Source organism: Chiroxiphia lanceolata, chromosome 3 (assembly GCF_009829145.1).
Source record: "Chiroxiphia lanceolata isolate bChiLan1 chromosome 3, bChiLan1.pri, whole genome shotgun sequence".
NCBI lineage: Eukaryota > Metazoa > Chordata > Aves > Passeriformes > Pipridae > Chiroxiphia > Chiroxiphia lanceolata.
Genome location: NC_045639.1, coordinates 59,888,320 through 59,903,460, shown reverse-complemented (window position 1 = coordinate 59,903,460; position 15,141 = coordinate 59,888,320). Strand labels below are relative to the sequence as shown.

Below are 15,141 nucleotides of genomic sequence, written 5' to 3'. Positions count from 1 at the left end.
GTAACAGATGAGCTTAAATAACTACCACATCCCGCTTCAGCTCATGATGGCTGACCAGGCTGCAGAAAAGCCCTTTCCCCAACTCTAGAAACTCAGGCATCAGAGAGACATGCTTCTATTCCTCTGGCATCGGATGGTACTTAAGAGTATTTCATCCTTAAATAAAAAAACTGCTTTTACCTTAAGACTTGAAAATTAGCAATGCCCTGTGCTTTTGCCTGGCCACTCAGGCGCCGCATTGCCTTTTTCCAGGGATGCCACTGTGGGGCTACAGTAGAAGGATAGTGGCTCACTGCTGCAGAGACAGCTCCTCTTCCCTTAAAGCTTCAAGGCTTGCAGTTTCCTGATTGGGAATCTACAAACTAGTTTGTAAACTAACAAAAACAATACAAATTGGGGCAAATGGTCTACTTTCATTCTCTGTTGAAAGTTTTTTTATTATTATTTTAAAGAAAGACTGGTTGAAGAGAGCAAAACTGCGGCTGACACAGAATAAGCCTCAACAATTTTTTGTCATCTTACAAAGACAGTTTAAATCTACTTTTTAATATGCATTTCTAATCCTCCAAACTTCTTCAGCCTAATTCTCCTGACAACACAGTGGCTAGTCTCCAAGACTATATTTATTCTTTATCTGGTTGAAGAAAAGCTGTTGGGGAATGGCATATCAGACAGCAAGGCATCTATTTCAGTAACACTGTACCAGAGAAGGTCTTGAAGAGCACAAGATATGAAGGTCAAATTCTTCTCTTGTGCTGGGCTCTGGGGACCCCATTTTGGGGCTTCAGTTTTCTCTGCAGCGAGAATATCTGGGTGTACGAGAAGGGAGCAAGGGTGGGTGGGAAGTGAGCAAACAGTGCCGATGGCAGGGAATATATTTCTCCACTCTCCCCACAAGTTGCTGGTTGCTGTTCTCCTTTTGAGGAGAAAAGATCCTGTCTTTGTCCCTACTTACCTCCTTCAGACAAAGGTCCATCCAGAGAACAGGGCTTGGAAGCAGCTGAATCTCTTGCTGAGGAATTCAGTGTGGGTCTTGAACACAGCTGAGTCCTTCCTCCTAAGCTGCAAACTTGGCAGCTACAGTAAACTCCAGCAGCTTTTCTGAGTAAAGGTGGAAAGGTAGATTATCATTTGTACTGCCTGGATTATGCAGTTTGCCTACTCCTTCCCACCTCTTATTACCTTTTTAGACTTCAATCTTTACTGCCAAAGACCAAATGTTTCTGCATAAACATTAAACAAAGGAAAAACACAATTATAACTCAGTCCAGGATGAATCCTGAAGTACTTGGTGGAAAGGGAGGGGGTGAACAATGCTGCTACCAATTTCTAACTTCTTTTTTAATTTCTTTTTATTTTTACTTTTCCCCCACAATTTTTGCAAAACATATTTCAAAATGTGAAAGTAAAAAAAAAAAGGCTTCAAACTGATTAATTTTCTTGTGCTAACAAGCATTTTAATCTAGGTTATTTTTGTCTTAAATAGGAAAAATATATTTTATCAGCAGTAGCAAAGAAGTGTTGTGTTCATGGAAAGAGATATGTCTACAAAAGAGCAGAGACTTATAGTGAATATTTCTTCTTTAGAATATTCTTGCAAATATAGAATCATAGATTAGTTTGGGTTGGAAGGGACCTTCAAAAGTCACCTAGTCCAATCTGTGCAACGTGCAGAGACATCTTCAACTAGATCAGGTTATTCAGAGCCCCATCCAGCCTGGTCTTGAATGTTTCCAGGGCTAGGGCGTTCACCACCTCTCTGGGAAACCTATGCCAGTATTCCACCACCCTTATTGTAAACAATTTCTAGTCTAAACCTACCCTTTTTCAGTTCAAAGCCATTCTGCTGCTGCCTAAAGAAAATTCAGGGAGAAAAAAACTCTGAGACAATTTAGTTTTGAAGGTGAGATAAAGAAAGGGTTTAATTTGTGCCTAGGCATAGGTTACAAGAGGGAGCCCCTGCTCTGTTACAGATGTTACAATTTATAATACTGCCTGTCCAATCAGAGATTTTTCCACCCCCTGGCTTTTGCCCTGGACCACCCTCAGTCACGCCCCTTGGGAATTGGGGTTGAGGTCTCAGAGACCCTCTCTTCATCAATTTTGATCTTCTTCAGAGCACAAAGGGGACTAGTTCACCCAGTTTTTGACTGTACTCTTGTGGTTCAGGCCAGGATCAGATGTCCTCAAACAGAAGAGGCCTATCTTAAAGAGAGACTAAACATTTCTGCTGGAATTCAGGGGATATTGATATGGGGAATTGGGGTAAAAGGGTTGGAGAATGTGTGTAGCTTCTATGCTAAGAGTAAGGGAATAAGTGCTGCTGCTTCTAAATCTACTTCTTCTATATAACTACTTATAAAGCTTATAAAAATTAAAAAAATCAAAAAACCAGATGGACCTTAAGGCATCACTGCCTTGACCTATCACTATACCCCTTTGAAAAAATCCCCCTCCAGTTCTCTTGGAGGACCCCTTTAAGCACTGGAAGGCTGCAATGACTCTCCCTGAAGCATTCTCTTCTCTAGGCTGAACAACCCCAATTCTCTCAGACTTTGTCTTGTAAGAGAGGTGCTCCGGCCCTCTGATCATTTTTGTGGCCTTCCTCTGTACCCACACCATATCAACAAGCGTGATGCATTTACTTATCCTGACTGGTATTTGAAATGGTCTGTGATATTTGGAATAGAAGAGCAAACCAAATCACTGCAGCTGTGTTCAAGCCTAGACATTTGATACAGCCATATGGGGGAAAAGTGGAGATGAGTTGTATAACTAGCAAGTTACATCATCATTTGTTGCTTTCCAGCCTGCCTTTCAAAGATCAACATTTTGTTGCTTTTTCTGGTTATTTCTGGGCTTGTGTAAGTCTTTACTATTATGCAAATATGACTCCCCTTATCATTGAAGGATATCATATATCAGGAAATATAAAGAACTAAATAAATGCCTTGTAACTTGCATTCTTAAGCTACAGAAACCTCTGCAGTGTCAGGGACACCATCAGAAACACGTATAAGGACAAAGATGTCTGGAAGCTGATGGCTTTCAGATATTTATTCTTGCAATTCTTATGTTGCAATAGCATCTAGAATGGCTCTGCAGGTGGGCACCTCATCAGAGGATAATTACTCCTCACTCCACAACAGCTTTGGGTGAGAGATCTGGACTTAATTGCAATCTGAAAAGGAAAGCTGCATGGTACCCACTTAAGCACCGCTTTTTACCGTGGGTATCATAAGAAAGAGAAAGTCATCAACTGTTGATATCCAGCAGGAAGGAGATCTCTGTGCATTCCTCTCTCACTGATGTTCCCAAAAGAATCAAATAGGTTCATATAGAACAAAACAAAAGCAAAGCAAGTAATCTTTTCCAAATGTGATACTCAACAACACAGTCCTTGAAACAACCCAATACAGTGATCAACTACAAGGGTATTGGTTCTTTCCAACTTCACTAACAGATTATGTCATTCTCTCCCTCCCTCCACCTTTAGACCCCTTGCTCCCCAACGTTAACATTTTTTCATGGTTTCAAACTGCTTTTGATGCCAAAAATCTAGTCCATACCTCTAACATCAAACATATTTGCTGACTGTACACACACACAGTGGGTGACATAAGAAGACTGTTAGGTACGAAGTTAGCTTGGGGATATTGCATACCCTGCTGATTATCAAGAACAATTTCCAAGGGGGGAAGTGCAGGGGGAGAAAGAAAGAAAAGCTTTAAAAAGATATCTGCCCCTCTGATTTTCAGCTCTTTGAAAAAGTAAGAAAGAACAGAAAAGCACCCCTGGTGTGTGGTTAAGATAACTACAAAGGAACTATTCTTATCAGGTTCCTTCAGTAAAATGAAGGGTGCTTTTATTGCATTTTTTGGCCTTGCTAATCTGACAGCTATTGATGGATAATTTGGAACAGCCAAAATCTTTGTTCTGAAAAACATTGACTCATACATGTTACATCCAGATGTTTTACTGGTTTCTTAGTAGGTATCAAAGTTTCCTTTAAATACTTGTAAGTTGCATTTTATACATTTAAGAGTGTATGCATGCAGGGGAGGGAAATGATAGAGAGAAGTTCCACTAAGAATAGCTTAAAAAAGAATTTTTATGCCCTTCAACACACTAAATACAACCACTCCCAGCACTTTGTTTCTGCCTAATCAAGTTTGAAAATTAACAGAACCAAGATTCTTAATGAGCAATTAGGGCCTTGCAGGCTAGTCTCTCCAAAAGGTACAGGAGCTTGTATGTAAACACTCCAGTGCTGACTTCCCTTCCACCCCCTGCCTCAGAGACAGGGCAGCAGCAGCAACCACCCAGCCTGCTGGAGCCAGCAGGCCCCACCTGGCTGTCCAAGCAGGGACATCCCTGTGATTCCTGACAGTTGGCCCTTCATCTCTTCCATAGGTAAAGGGATCCAGTATCCCACCTCCACTGGGATTTAAGAAAGGAAGAATACTTTCATCTGAGAGCACATGGGAAAGGCACCCCCACACACCAGAAGCTGCTTTTTTTAGTAAATCATGAATGAAAGCAGCAAAGCACACATGCGAGCTCTCAGCAGTGCTCTTCTCCCTGACAGTGCCCCAGCCACTACCACCAGAGAGCAGCTGAACAGGTGCATACTGAAATTAAAGAGCCAATTCCATGTGGGAAATAAAGACATGCAGACATCAGACACAGAAGAACAAGAACAGAGGCAGCAGGTTGCAGTAGAGGTTAGGGTAAAGCAATGTGGCACAACTCGCAGAATTTCCAAGTCATTTGGTGTTGTTGCCCAAGCCTGATTCTCACCGGCTCCTAATGGATGAAGTTTTATATACTGGCTATTCTGCTTTGCAGCCACTATGGGACAAACTCAGTAAAGACTATATTCATCCCTTTATAAGGTAAACAGGCCATGAGTAAATACACCATTCTTCCCAAGATGAGCAATATTCTTCAAGTAGTGTTTTAGTAGAGAATCCTCCTAGTAGAAAACAAGCAGACAAATAACAATGCTTATGCAACATGACAAATATCAAGCATAGACAAAATTTCTGATCTGTCAGGAAGGAGTCAGCTGCTGCCAAAGCATTGCTTTTCTTTACTCAGCATGTCAGTGGAATCAGTCAGTCACTGACAGAGGTATTGCAGCAGCAAAAAGGATCTCCTGGGCAAGCAGAATCAGGCCATGTCTCTGTGACTGTTTGCAATAGTATAAAGAGTTTGTTAAATATTAAAGTCAGGAAATTTCAAAAGTCAGTTTTAGACAGTTCACTGGTGAGAAAGCTACTCAGCCACAATGCTGATTGCTGTTCTATTTTAGACTATTGTAGTCTGAAAACAAAAAACCCAAGGCATTAGCATCACTAGTGCCAGCCTTAACATAGCTGGTAGTGGCTCAAAGTGTACTTGATGGCTACTTAAAAATGGACTCCCATCCTCGTGCTCAGCACAAAGTCAGCCACAGGAACACAGGAGCTGGGATCTCAACACACAAAAGAGTCCATACTGCAATTAGAATTCCCTTTTCAGTCTCAGAGATGTTACATAAAACAAAATCATGCAGTTTCACAGGACTTATTTTTACTCCATTGCTTTTGAAATCCAAACACAGAAGCACAAGCCTCTTTCCCAAACCCTGGATGCCAATTCCTCAACAGTTATATGCTATGCTGAAGGTGAGCTAGTAAACATCTACCCTTAGCACCCATTGTCAGCAGCCACCCAGAGAAAGCAGCCTCTCCTCCCATGGCTGGGCTCACACAGGTGGGAATGCAAGATCCAGGAGCGTTTTCATTAACCCTGTGAAATGCAGCACAGGAACAGAAGTTCCCCCGGGCTGCCCCACCAGCAGAGCTGAAATCCTCTGGAATTGTTCAGAGAAGTTTCAATCATTTACATAAAGGCAAAGGCAACAGCTGTGCTCTTAAAGATGGATTAAAAAAAAAAACCAAACCAACTATTAGAAAAATGTACTCTTTAAAAGACCTTTATTTTGGTTGCACAGTTACAATTTTAATGTCCACTTATGCTTACAGTTAGATTGTTCCCAAATAATATTTCATAGGTCATCATGTAAACAGTGCATTATCTATCAGTCTGGTGTATAAGAACGTTATAAAATACAGATGAAATTACTTTTTCATCTATAGACTTTCAAATTAGTTCACCATGATCAATTAAAAAGGCAAATAGATTAATTGGCAAAAAAGTGTTGTTATATTTTTAATATATTAGTACAAAGTGGCACAAAAGGAAGAAGGTCATTTTAAAGGCCATAAGCATCAAACGCCTTAAAGAGTTTCAATCAGTTCAACCGATTTTAACTTAATTTCAAATTCCAGTATTGAACTTGGAATTGAAATTGTAATCGTAATCTTCTTCTCTTCAGCTGTATGAAAGACCTTACATACGAGGTTGGACCTGTTCATGGAAACTAAATCACAGCAGTTTCAGAACAGTGACATTCAAGTGCAGCTAGGAAGTTGGGAATTTCTGTTTTTCCCAGTAACTCTAAGAATTCACAGACTAGACCTTATTTTCCTTTAGCCAAACTCATTGATCCACACTTCAGATGCAAAGATACCAGATGTGTGCACATAAAACACAGTATTTCTTATTGCAAGAACTGAAACAAAAAATTGACGTAATTACATCATCCACCCTACCTACCTTTGCAGGAGGCTCCAGACATAACCATATCCAATGCCAGATACAGAGAAACAAGAGCATCTAAAATATTTCAATAAAACTTAGAAGGCTTAATTCACAGGCTTCAAGTATAAAAGAGAGATCACACCAACTTCAGCAACCTAAGTTTTATTTTTGAACCACCCATATCAAACGGGCAGGTGAGTTGGATGGAAGGGAAACAGACAAGAAATACATTTCTAACTTAAAAATAAATTCTGAGATGTGAATTTGTTGCCTCAAGCAACAATTCAGCAGTTTGTTTGGCAGCAACATTTAGCAATATCCCAAAAGATAATTACCCACTCTGTCGAAACAAATTATCATGACTTTGATTAGCTCCCTAAACCTTCAGAGGTTTTTATGTTTAAGTTAACAAAACAGTTTATGACCTTGACTGCTTTTTTCTTGTAAGACAGCACCCACACCCAAGAGGGCAGGCAGTTATACTGATGGTAGTACTGAGAACATTGTTTCTCAGGTCAAAACAAAAAGTCTTATAAAAAAAAAATGAGATGAAGTACAGAATTAATATTTTACTCAGCTTCACAATGAGCAAACCATGACTAGGAATTTCCTTTCCTAATTTAAATACCAATTACAAAGCTTTCTCCAGAGACTTATTTGTTAGATAACCATATGATGAGTCCAAGAAGCAATAATCCAACAACAAGTATAACAATGAGTATGCACATCTTCTTTCGGGATCTTTGCTGCCAAGAGAGAAAAAAACAAGTTGATTGAAAACTGTACCACCACAACAGAGGACTACTCAGATGCTTTTATGGTCCTACTGCTTGTGCAATCTAACCAAATTGTGTCCTTACTAATAAGTCATATAAAGATGTTCAAGGAAAAAAAAAAAGCAAAGTTAACCACATTATTATTCAATGGAAAGATTTTAGTGGTATTTTCTGGCATACCTAATAAACTAATGAAAGAGAATGCAGTAATGTAATGAATGAAGGTAATTACAACACTTGGAGAAGTAAATGTGAGAGTGCAAATGACAGCTTATAGAGGAAAATGGACGATCAGTCTGCACAGTAGAGGAGATAGAAACGGTCTGCTAGGATAAAAACATTCAAAGACTATTAATGGATATACAGAAGGGCAAAACAGACTACAATTTTAGACTTCTGTGCATCCATTCACAGAGTTATTTTAAAGCTGGTTCTGTCAACTTTCTTAGGTACAACTTGCTCTTAAAGAAAACAAAAAACAACAACAACAAAAAAACCCCCCAAATCAAACAAAAAAGACCTGACTAGAGACCCAGATATACAGACATTACTACAGTAAAGTGTAAATATAAGCATGTTCAGAACTTCTGCATTTCCCATACAGATCTGTAACTTGAGATACCAGAGCACTCAAGACTAGAAGCCATCTGTCATCCTTTATCTGAAAGATATGGAATCAGAAGGTTTCCTTCACAGGAGAAAAGAAAATTAGCAATGCATTTCTCAGGCTTTTGCTGATAGCCAAGGAATAATAACACTCAAATCTTGGAATTCTAGGCCACAGCCCCAGAAGTAAAGCCAGGCTGTGCTCTACTTGGCAGAAGTTCTTCTGCCTGGGTGGTTTTGTTGTGGTTTTTTCTTTCTTTTCCCCTCTGAAGAACAACATCTGTGTCAGTTCTTCATTGGAGCTGTCAGTTCTCTGCCGAGTACCACCCAGACTACCAAGTTTCCTAACAATTCTCCCCTCCTAGTTTTACTGTCTCATTGCCACTTCTCCCACTGTCGGCTAATATTTGATTTCACCATTTTACTTGCTAGAACTCAATCTGTTTGCTAGCATATCTTCCTTTTTTAGACCCTGCAGCCAGTTCTCTCTTTACACACAAGTCTCTTCCTTCTGCATCCTGCAGACCACCTCTCGACAGCAATGCATTCAAGTTAAACATTTCCACTGTAATACTACTTAAGCAAGTAGACTGAAGACTGAAGACACGGCAATCTAATTTTCTCATGCAATTCATCATCATTTATACAAGTGCTGAAGCAGCACTGGGAAAGGGGGAAAGAAAGGAGAGAAGCCTGGCTTTGCCCAAACTGCTCTGCTGTGTGAATGCACCCCATACAGCAAATGAGTGATGCAGACCTCATCCAACCACAAAGAAGATGCTGTGAGGGTACCAACAGCCCTGTCCCTACCAGCACAGCCAGGCCTCTAACACTTCCTTGAGCAGGTCAGACCATACAGATATAATAGTTGCTGAAATTAAAATAAGTTTGCTGAAACTGGAAATGATTTTTCAGTGCCTTAGAACAGGGACGAGTGCAAGCAAAGGAAAGTTTAAGTCCAAAGCAAACTACACAATGCTTTCAAACAAACACAGGACAACTCTGCACAGCGTTTGGTCTCTGCGGCAAGACCCACTGAACAGAAGCATGTCAAAAGTATTGATAACCTCCCTTTGAGATCAGAAGATATTCATCCCTTCCTCCTCAAAATAAAACATGGAAGTTTTTAATTTTAAATTTCAACTAGAAAACTAACACCTTCCACCGAAAATTTTGGCTGCTACTACTTTTTTTTTCCCTGAACTTTGTCATTATCAAAATAGGAGCCATCAACTATAGTTAATGTGCCAGTTAGTGCCACCCATAATACAATTCAAGGATGCACCCTCTCCCACTTTTGAAATCAGTAAGCAATGCTTCAGACATTCCATCATTCATTTACTGTCCTGGTTACTACTAACACACATAAGAGGATTAAAAAAAAAAATCTAAGGACTAACTCTAACTTAAAAGAGCAGATTAATCACTAATACGATTATTTCTAATAAGTTCCAAAAACGTTATAAAGAAGTGGCATTTAAAGGTACTTAAAAGGCTTTTCAAAAAAGTTTGACAGTTTCAAATATGAGCTTTGAGAATATTGTAGACAGAAAAAATTGGTGCTAACTGGTAATGTCTTCAGAAGACTTTCCTGCCTATCTTCCCTACTCCTTCAGTGATCTTTAGAGGCTTGCTCTCCATTTAAAGCAACCTTTTACTTCTTGAAATATAAAATAAGGGGTTGGTTTGTTTGCAATTTTTTGTTAGTTTGGAGGGTTTTGTTTGGTTGGTTTTAAATAAGGATGTAACCCCAGGTGCTCTCATAGAATTATAGAAGGCTCTGCAACAGCCTATCTGGAAACAGGTTCACAGGAAACCCAAAGCTTTCAGAGGTCACTGACTTTTGGTTTATAGTGACCTAGAAACACCATGGAAGTCTAACATAAACCTATAACTAAGTCTTCAAGCCTTGAGGAACTTGCTATGCAAAATCTGAACTGCCTAAAAAAGTGGAAGTCAGGACTACTGAGAAAAGACAGTTACACACAACTGGCAGTAGGCATTGGCATTACCTGGTAGTTTGCTGCTCTTGCCAGCTGCTGGTTTGCTTGCTGCACATGTACATCTGCATTTTCCACGTTGGCTTCTATGCTGTCTTTATTTTAAAAATAAAAGATTTCAAATTTTTATTAATTATAACTTGGAAAAAGGTTTGGCATGCTGAAATACTCTTGAGAGCATATGTAATAGCTGCCCCCAATTGCTGGTGTCTTCATCAATATCCAAAGTTTTATACCTTGTATTATGAAAGCTTGACTCACCCTATACTTATGCCAGAGCTCATTTTAGAAGTGCCCAGGCAATGAGTGGCTGAATTCATGTCAGGTAACAACTCCGCTGTTCTAGATGCAGGATTGAAACTTTGATACTAACTAGAGTAAAAACTTTCAATACTTCTACTTTTTTTTTTTTTTAATAACCTTTTACTTGCACTCCAACTTGCTACTGACTACTCTCTGCTCAGACTAAAAAATTCCTAAGGCTTGTGAAAACAGAGGAAACAGACACCAAAAAAAAATCCCAAAAGCTAGTTTGGTATTCTATCATATTGACAAAGATTTATTTTTTCCCCTGGAAAAATATTAACAGATTATGGGCTAAGGTGACAGAAAAAGCCCTGAAAATATATGCTGGACATAGACAACAGCATGACATGGCAACAGACTCAGAAAATGTATTCTCTAATCACATTTTATTAAAACATTAAACCTATTTGTAAGGAAGGCAAAGCATGAGCCTTTGCTGAATCTGCACACATATCATTAGCAAATACAGTAAAACTTCCCACATAAATTCCAATTTTATGTATAAACAGTTCAAAAAACTACTTTTAAAGACATTTTATACACATGAAAAACTACATAATGTTTTAAACTACATTTTTAAACACAGTTTCTGTATTCCCAGTCACCTCAACCAGTCTACTCATTATTAGGCTGCACCACATTTGCTTTAGCATTGTTATTCTCATTAGAGGAATTCTTCCAGCAAAAGGAAGTTCTACGTTGCAGCTCTCCAGCGAAACCGAATAAACATTTTTCAGATAGTATATGAATTGGACTTACCTATCACATCACCTTGTTCATGAATCATCATTCCTAGATCTTTGAAAATTTCATTGATGTCCATAATATCAGCCTGTAAAGAACCAGTCATAGCATCAATTGACATCACATATTGAAGAATCTCTGCACATTTAGATATAAATAGTGTTCCTTCTCCTCCCGAGTGCATATCCCTGACTCTTTATACTACAAGATAAAAAACCCCAACTTGATGTACTTATTTGGAAGGGGTTTTTTGGTACTATGAGACCAAGTTTATCATAATCAAGTTAACCATCAAATAAACTGAGGATAAGCATGTGCACAAAGTACACTTCCCAACCCATCACAAACAGGATCTCTCATTGCTGAGGGCTCATCTAGACACATGCTTGTATTATAAGTTTAACTGCAGAGAAAAATTCATGACAACATTGCTTAAAATGTATCTAAGCCAAATTAATAAAAGCCGGTGTAGGACATATTTTGCATTAGTTTTAGCACTAGGGAGGTTCAGATTAGATATCAGAAAATTTTTTTTCACTGTTAGGTGGTCAGGCATTGGAATAGATTGCCTGAGGAGGTGGTGGAGTTACCAGACCTGGAAGTGTTTAAGAGGCATCTGGATCTGGCCCTGGGTGATTTGGTTTAGGGGTTACAGTGGTAATGCTGGGTTGACAGTTGGACTTGCTGATTATAAAGGTCTCTTCCAACCTTGATGATTCTATTATTTCAAAAGCACATTTTACATCTAAAGGCAGTATTTTCAGTTTTAAAGGAAAAAAAACACACCAACAAACAAATCTCCTCAAGATTCACTTCTGCAATTAATGCTCATACCATGGAAACATCAAAAGCATATTCTGCTGTAAAACTACTTGTACTTACTTCAAGCTGCCTAATGGAAGATTCCCTCTCCTCGATAAGACGGAGATCATCCTCTGTAATTTCTTCATCTTGCACTTGTGCTTGTGGTTGACTATCAAACAAAAAAACCCTCAAAACTCACAGAGAATTGAACAGGCACAATGAGAAATAATAAAATGACAGTTAACTACATAGCACATTTTACATTACTGGTTAACAAAATGCATGTTTTTACCTTTGCCTGTTTAGCTAACAGGGACAGCATAACCGTCACACCTTAGGTGTAGGAAGCTGCTGCTGTAGCAAAGCTAGTAGCTAGCTAGAAGATAGCTGACTGGAAATTCCAAGTATGAATACAAGGGCAAAGTTCCTTCTGAATTATAAACTGCAGAGTTGATATCTATCTGAGGCAAAAGCAAGCTACCCAACAAAAAATAATCTGAGACGAAGAAGCAGTTCTTGGAGCATATGGAAGCAATGAGACACCCCAGTAAACACTGTGCCCTTATCACAACAGATTTACTCTATTCACAGGTTGGACTCTTCTTCCCTAAGTCTGGGTCTCAGAAAACCCAAAGGCAGATTATGGGAGCTTAAGGTGATGGCTACAGCTGAAGCATCAGGAGAACTCTTCCTTTTTTCTTCCCATCTATGCCATCAAAATCTCTTCTCTGTGCTAGCATTATAGAAGAAAGCCTAACTAAATAACCTATCCCAAATCCCTCCAGAAAAAGGCAATTGATCAGAAAAAAAGCAAAGCAAAACAAAAAAAAAACAAACAAGTGAAAACAAAAGAAAAAACCCAATCCAAAAAACCATGGGCAGCTGTCTTCCCTGCAGGTCATTTATTATTCTGAGCTTGGTTAAGGTTTGTGAACTAAGTCAACCTACCTGTCCCAAGACACGAGTGTTCCTTCTTTGTAGCTATCTTCTGGAGCACCACCCTACATGATCGGAGATTAAAAATACAAATATAACATTATGGCCCTGAAAGGAGCACTGTCAGCATTTCTATAACGAGTCAATATTAGAAGGTTTTTAGAGAGTCAATTTCAAACTGAAACATGATTTAACATGTTCTCATTCTGATTTTGCTTTATGCATGCACAAAGATGAAACACAAGCAAAAGCATTCAGCTCAGTAACTGCCTGCTAAAATTTGTAAGTACAGTAACAGGTATTTGGCAGAGTGAAAAGGCAAAATTGATATATTAACACAAAAAAGCTCAACATCTGAAGCTCCTTAGCACTTCTTCACTTTAATACTCTACAGAAATCTGGCAAGTCATTTTTCCCCATAGGAAAAAATCTGTTGATATCTTAAAGCTACAGCAAAAGCATTTCCAAATCTACTATAAGTTGTTTTTGCAAGACTACAGCAAGAACATGGAGGCAGTTTGTGACAAAAGTAAGGGAAAAGTAACTGTTCTCTTGGGAGATTACTACAGCTTAATGCAGCCTCTACTATAAAGTCATATAACACACGATCTGCAGTATTTAGGGTCAGATATGAGCTTTTTTAAGTAGCATTATGGAAGCCAGTTTGACATCAAACACCACTGTAAAGAGTATAATGGCACATTTTTCTGATACTTACAGACACCCTTGAGCTGGCTCTTACTCTGGCTACAAAGTCTTTTTCTTTCTCAGCAGCTTGCCTTTGGAGTCTTTGGAAATTTGTAAGTGCTGTGGTGAACTCCCCCACAAGACGGTCTTTCTGTATTTTTCTTTGACGCTATAGGAGAAAAAGTTTTACCAAGTCAAATGAGCTCAGGCTTTTCAAGGCTTTGCTATTTCCAGTCTGCTCAATGCTAAGGTATATATTCTTTTTCTTCAAAATAAGTATAAGGGAAGACTGTCTACAAAACCATCTGCAATTGCATGGACAAACCTTCTTTCCTTCTGGAATAATAAAACTGCACAAATTAATGCATTTAAAGAGGAAGCTGATGTATTTATTTTCATTTAACAGCTGGAAATGAGAAATGGGCAGGGACAAGAAAGCTTTTACCTTCCTTATCATCTACTGATTATAAAACCTACTGTTACAGTGTAAAATATTTTGATAGCAAGAATGCTAAAATATGCAAAGGTAACTGAATAGAGAGGAAAGGTGCAGAAAAGAAAGAACATGGCACTTCTTATGTATTTTACATAAATGTTGGAAATACATATTGAGCTGCATCCAGAAGTAGGTTCACATACTCACTTAAGTGCTCTAGAACTGGTACTAAAATACATATTCTACCCTTTAAGGCTTTTTTGTTTGTTTGTTTTCCTTAAGATGTAGTGAAAAGGAATATTGGACACTCAGGAAAGCCTCTACCAGACTTCCCTAAATATATACAATATATCAACCTTCCTTCCAAATGTCTAAAAGGCTGTAATTTGCCATTCATGAATCTGTTATTTATGCCTTTTGTTGAGATGTAGCTTTGATAAAAGGAGTAAAATTAAACAGTAAAATGTTTCATTGCCAACTTTTCAGCTCCAAGATAAGGAAACAGAGAAACCATAAAAAAGACAACAACCTAAATATACTTTGCCTGAACTAGAGTTATGTATTAAGACGAAGTTTTAACATTGCTATTAGAAGTTTACAGCTTGACAGGATGAGCACACATGGATCATGGCCTGCCATTTGAATTCAGCGTTTCAAGACCGTTCAGTTTCCCAAGGGCTCCTCAGTAACCTATACCGACCAGGCAAGTTGAGTGACAATAACCCAAATCCATGTTTTCTGGGATCCTGTTGTTTTTCTCTTATATAAGTGACAGATTTTGCTAGGACAAGAAACTATAGGATGGCAGGCAGGAGTGTGCTAATCACAACAGCCACTTCACATGTTATGTCCTGACAAGATTTTACACAGACCTGGGAAAGAAGCAGTTTAAAGACTGCACAAGTTGTTTTAGTAACAGCTCCTGTCTACTCCTCTTAAGAAAGAAAAGCCTGTGGACAAGATATAGCACATATGATGATCTGAGTGATGTGGGACAAACACACTGTACATGATACGTTGACCTTGGAAACAGTCAGAGCGCCAGTGGAGTCAGATTTAGTATCACTGCAATGGATTACAAAGTGTCCAGCTACCTGAAATCAGAGGCAGGCACAGCGCACTGCCTTGCTTCCCACCATTTCAGTTAAACTACCTCATTCCTGATACATAAAAGCAACTTTGGGACAAGTCTGGACTG

At 38.8% G+C, this 15,141-nt stretch overlaps 1 protein-coding gene across 5 annotated transcripts in view; it reads right to left on the bottom strand.

The window, feature by feature from the left end:
• Positions 1 to 445: 445 nt before the first annotated feature.
• STX7 (syntaxin 7) overlaps positions 446 to 15,141 on the bottom strand; it is a 36,846-nt gene continuing 22,150 nt past the window's right edge. For 4 of the 5 annotated variants that reach the window (XM_032683789.1, XM_032683790.1, XM_032683791.1 and 1 more), the window contains 6 exons: positions 13,539 to 13,676; positions 12,833 to 12,885; positions 11,963 to 12,053; positions 11,096 to 11,168; positions 10,043 to 10,125; positions 5,965 to 7,394 (listed from right to left, as the gene is read on the bottom strand). In XM_032683789.1, coding sequence (XP_032539680.1) covers positions 7,302 to 7,394; positions 10,043 to 10,125; positions 11,096 to 11,168; positions 11,963 to 12,053; positions 12,833 to 12,885; positions 13,539 to 13,676 — 531 coding nt within the window. In that variant the 3' untranslated portion in view covers positions 5,965 to 7,301. Of the gene's footprint in view, positions 810 to 955; positions 1,102 to 5,964; positions 7,395 to 10,042; positions 10,126 to 11,095; positions 11,169 to 11,962; positions 12,054 to 12,832; positions 12,886 to 13,538; positions 13,677 to 15,141 lie in introns of those variants that run through there. The other variant, XR_004356254.1, reaches the window with a different exon arrangement.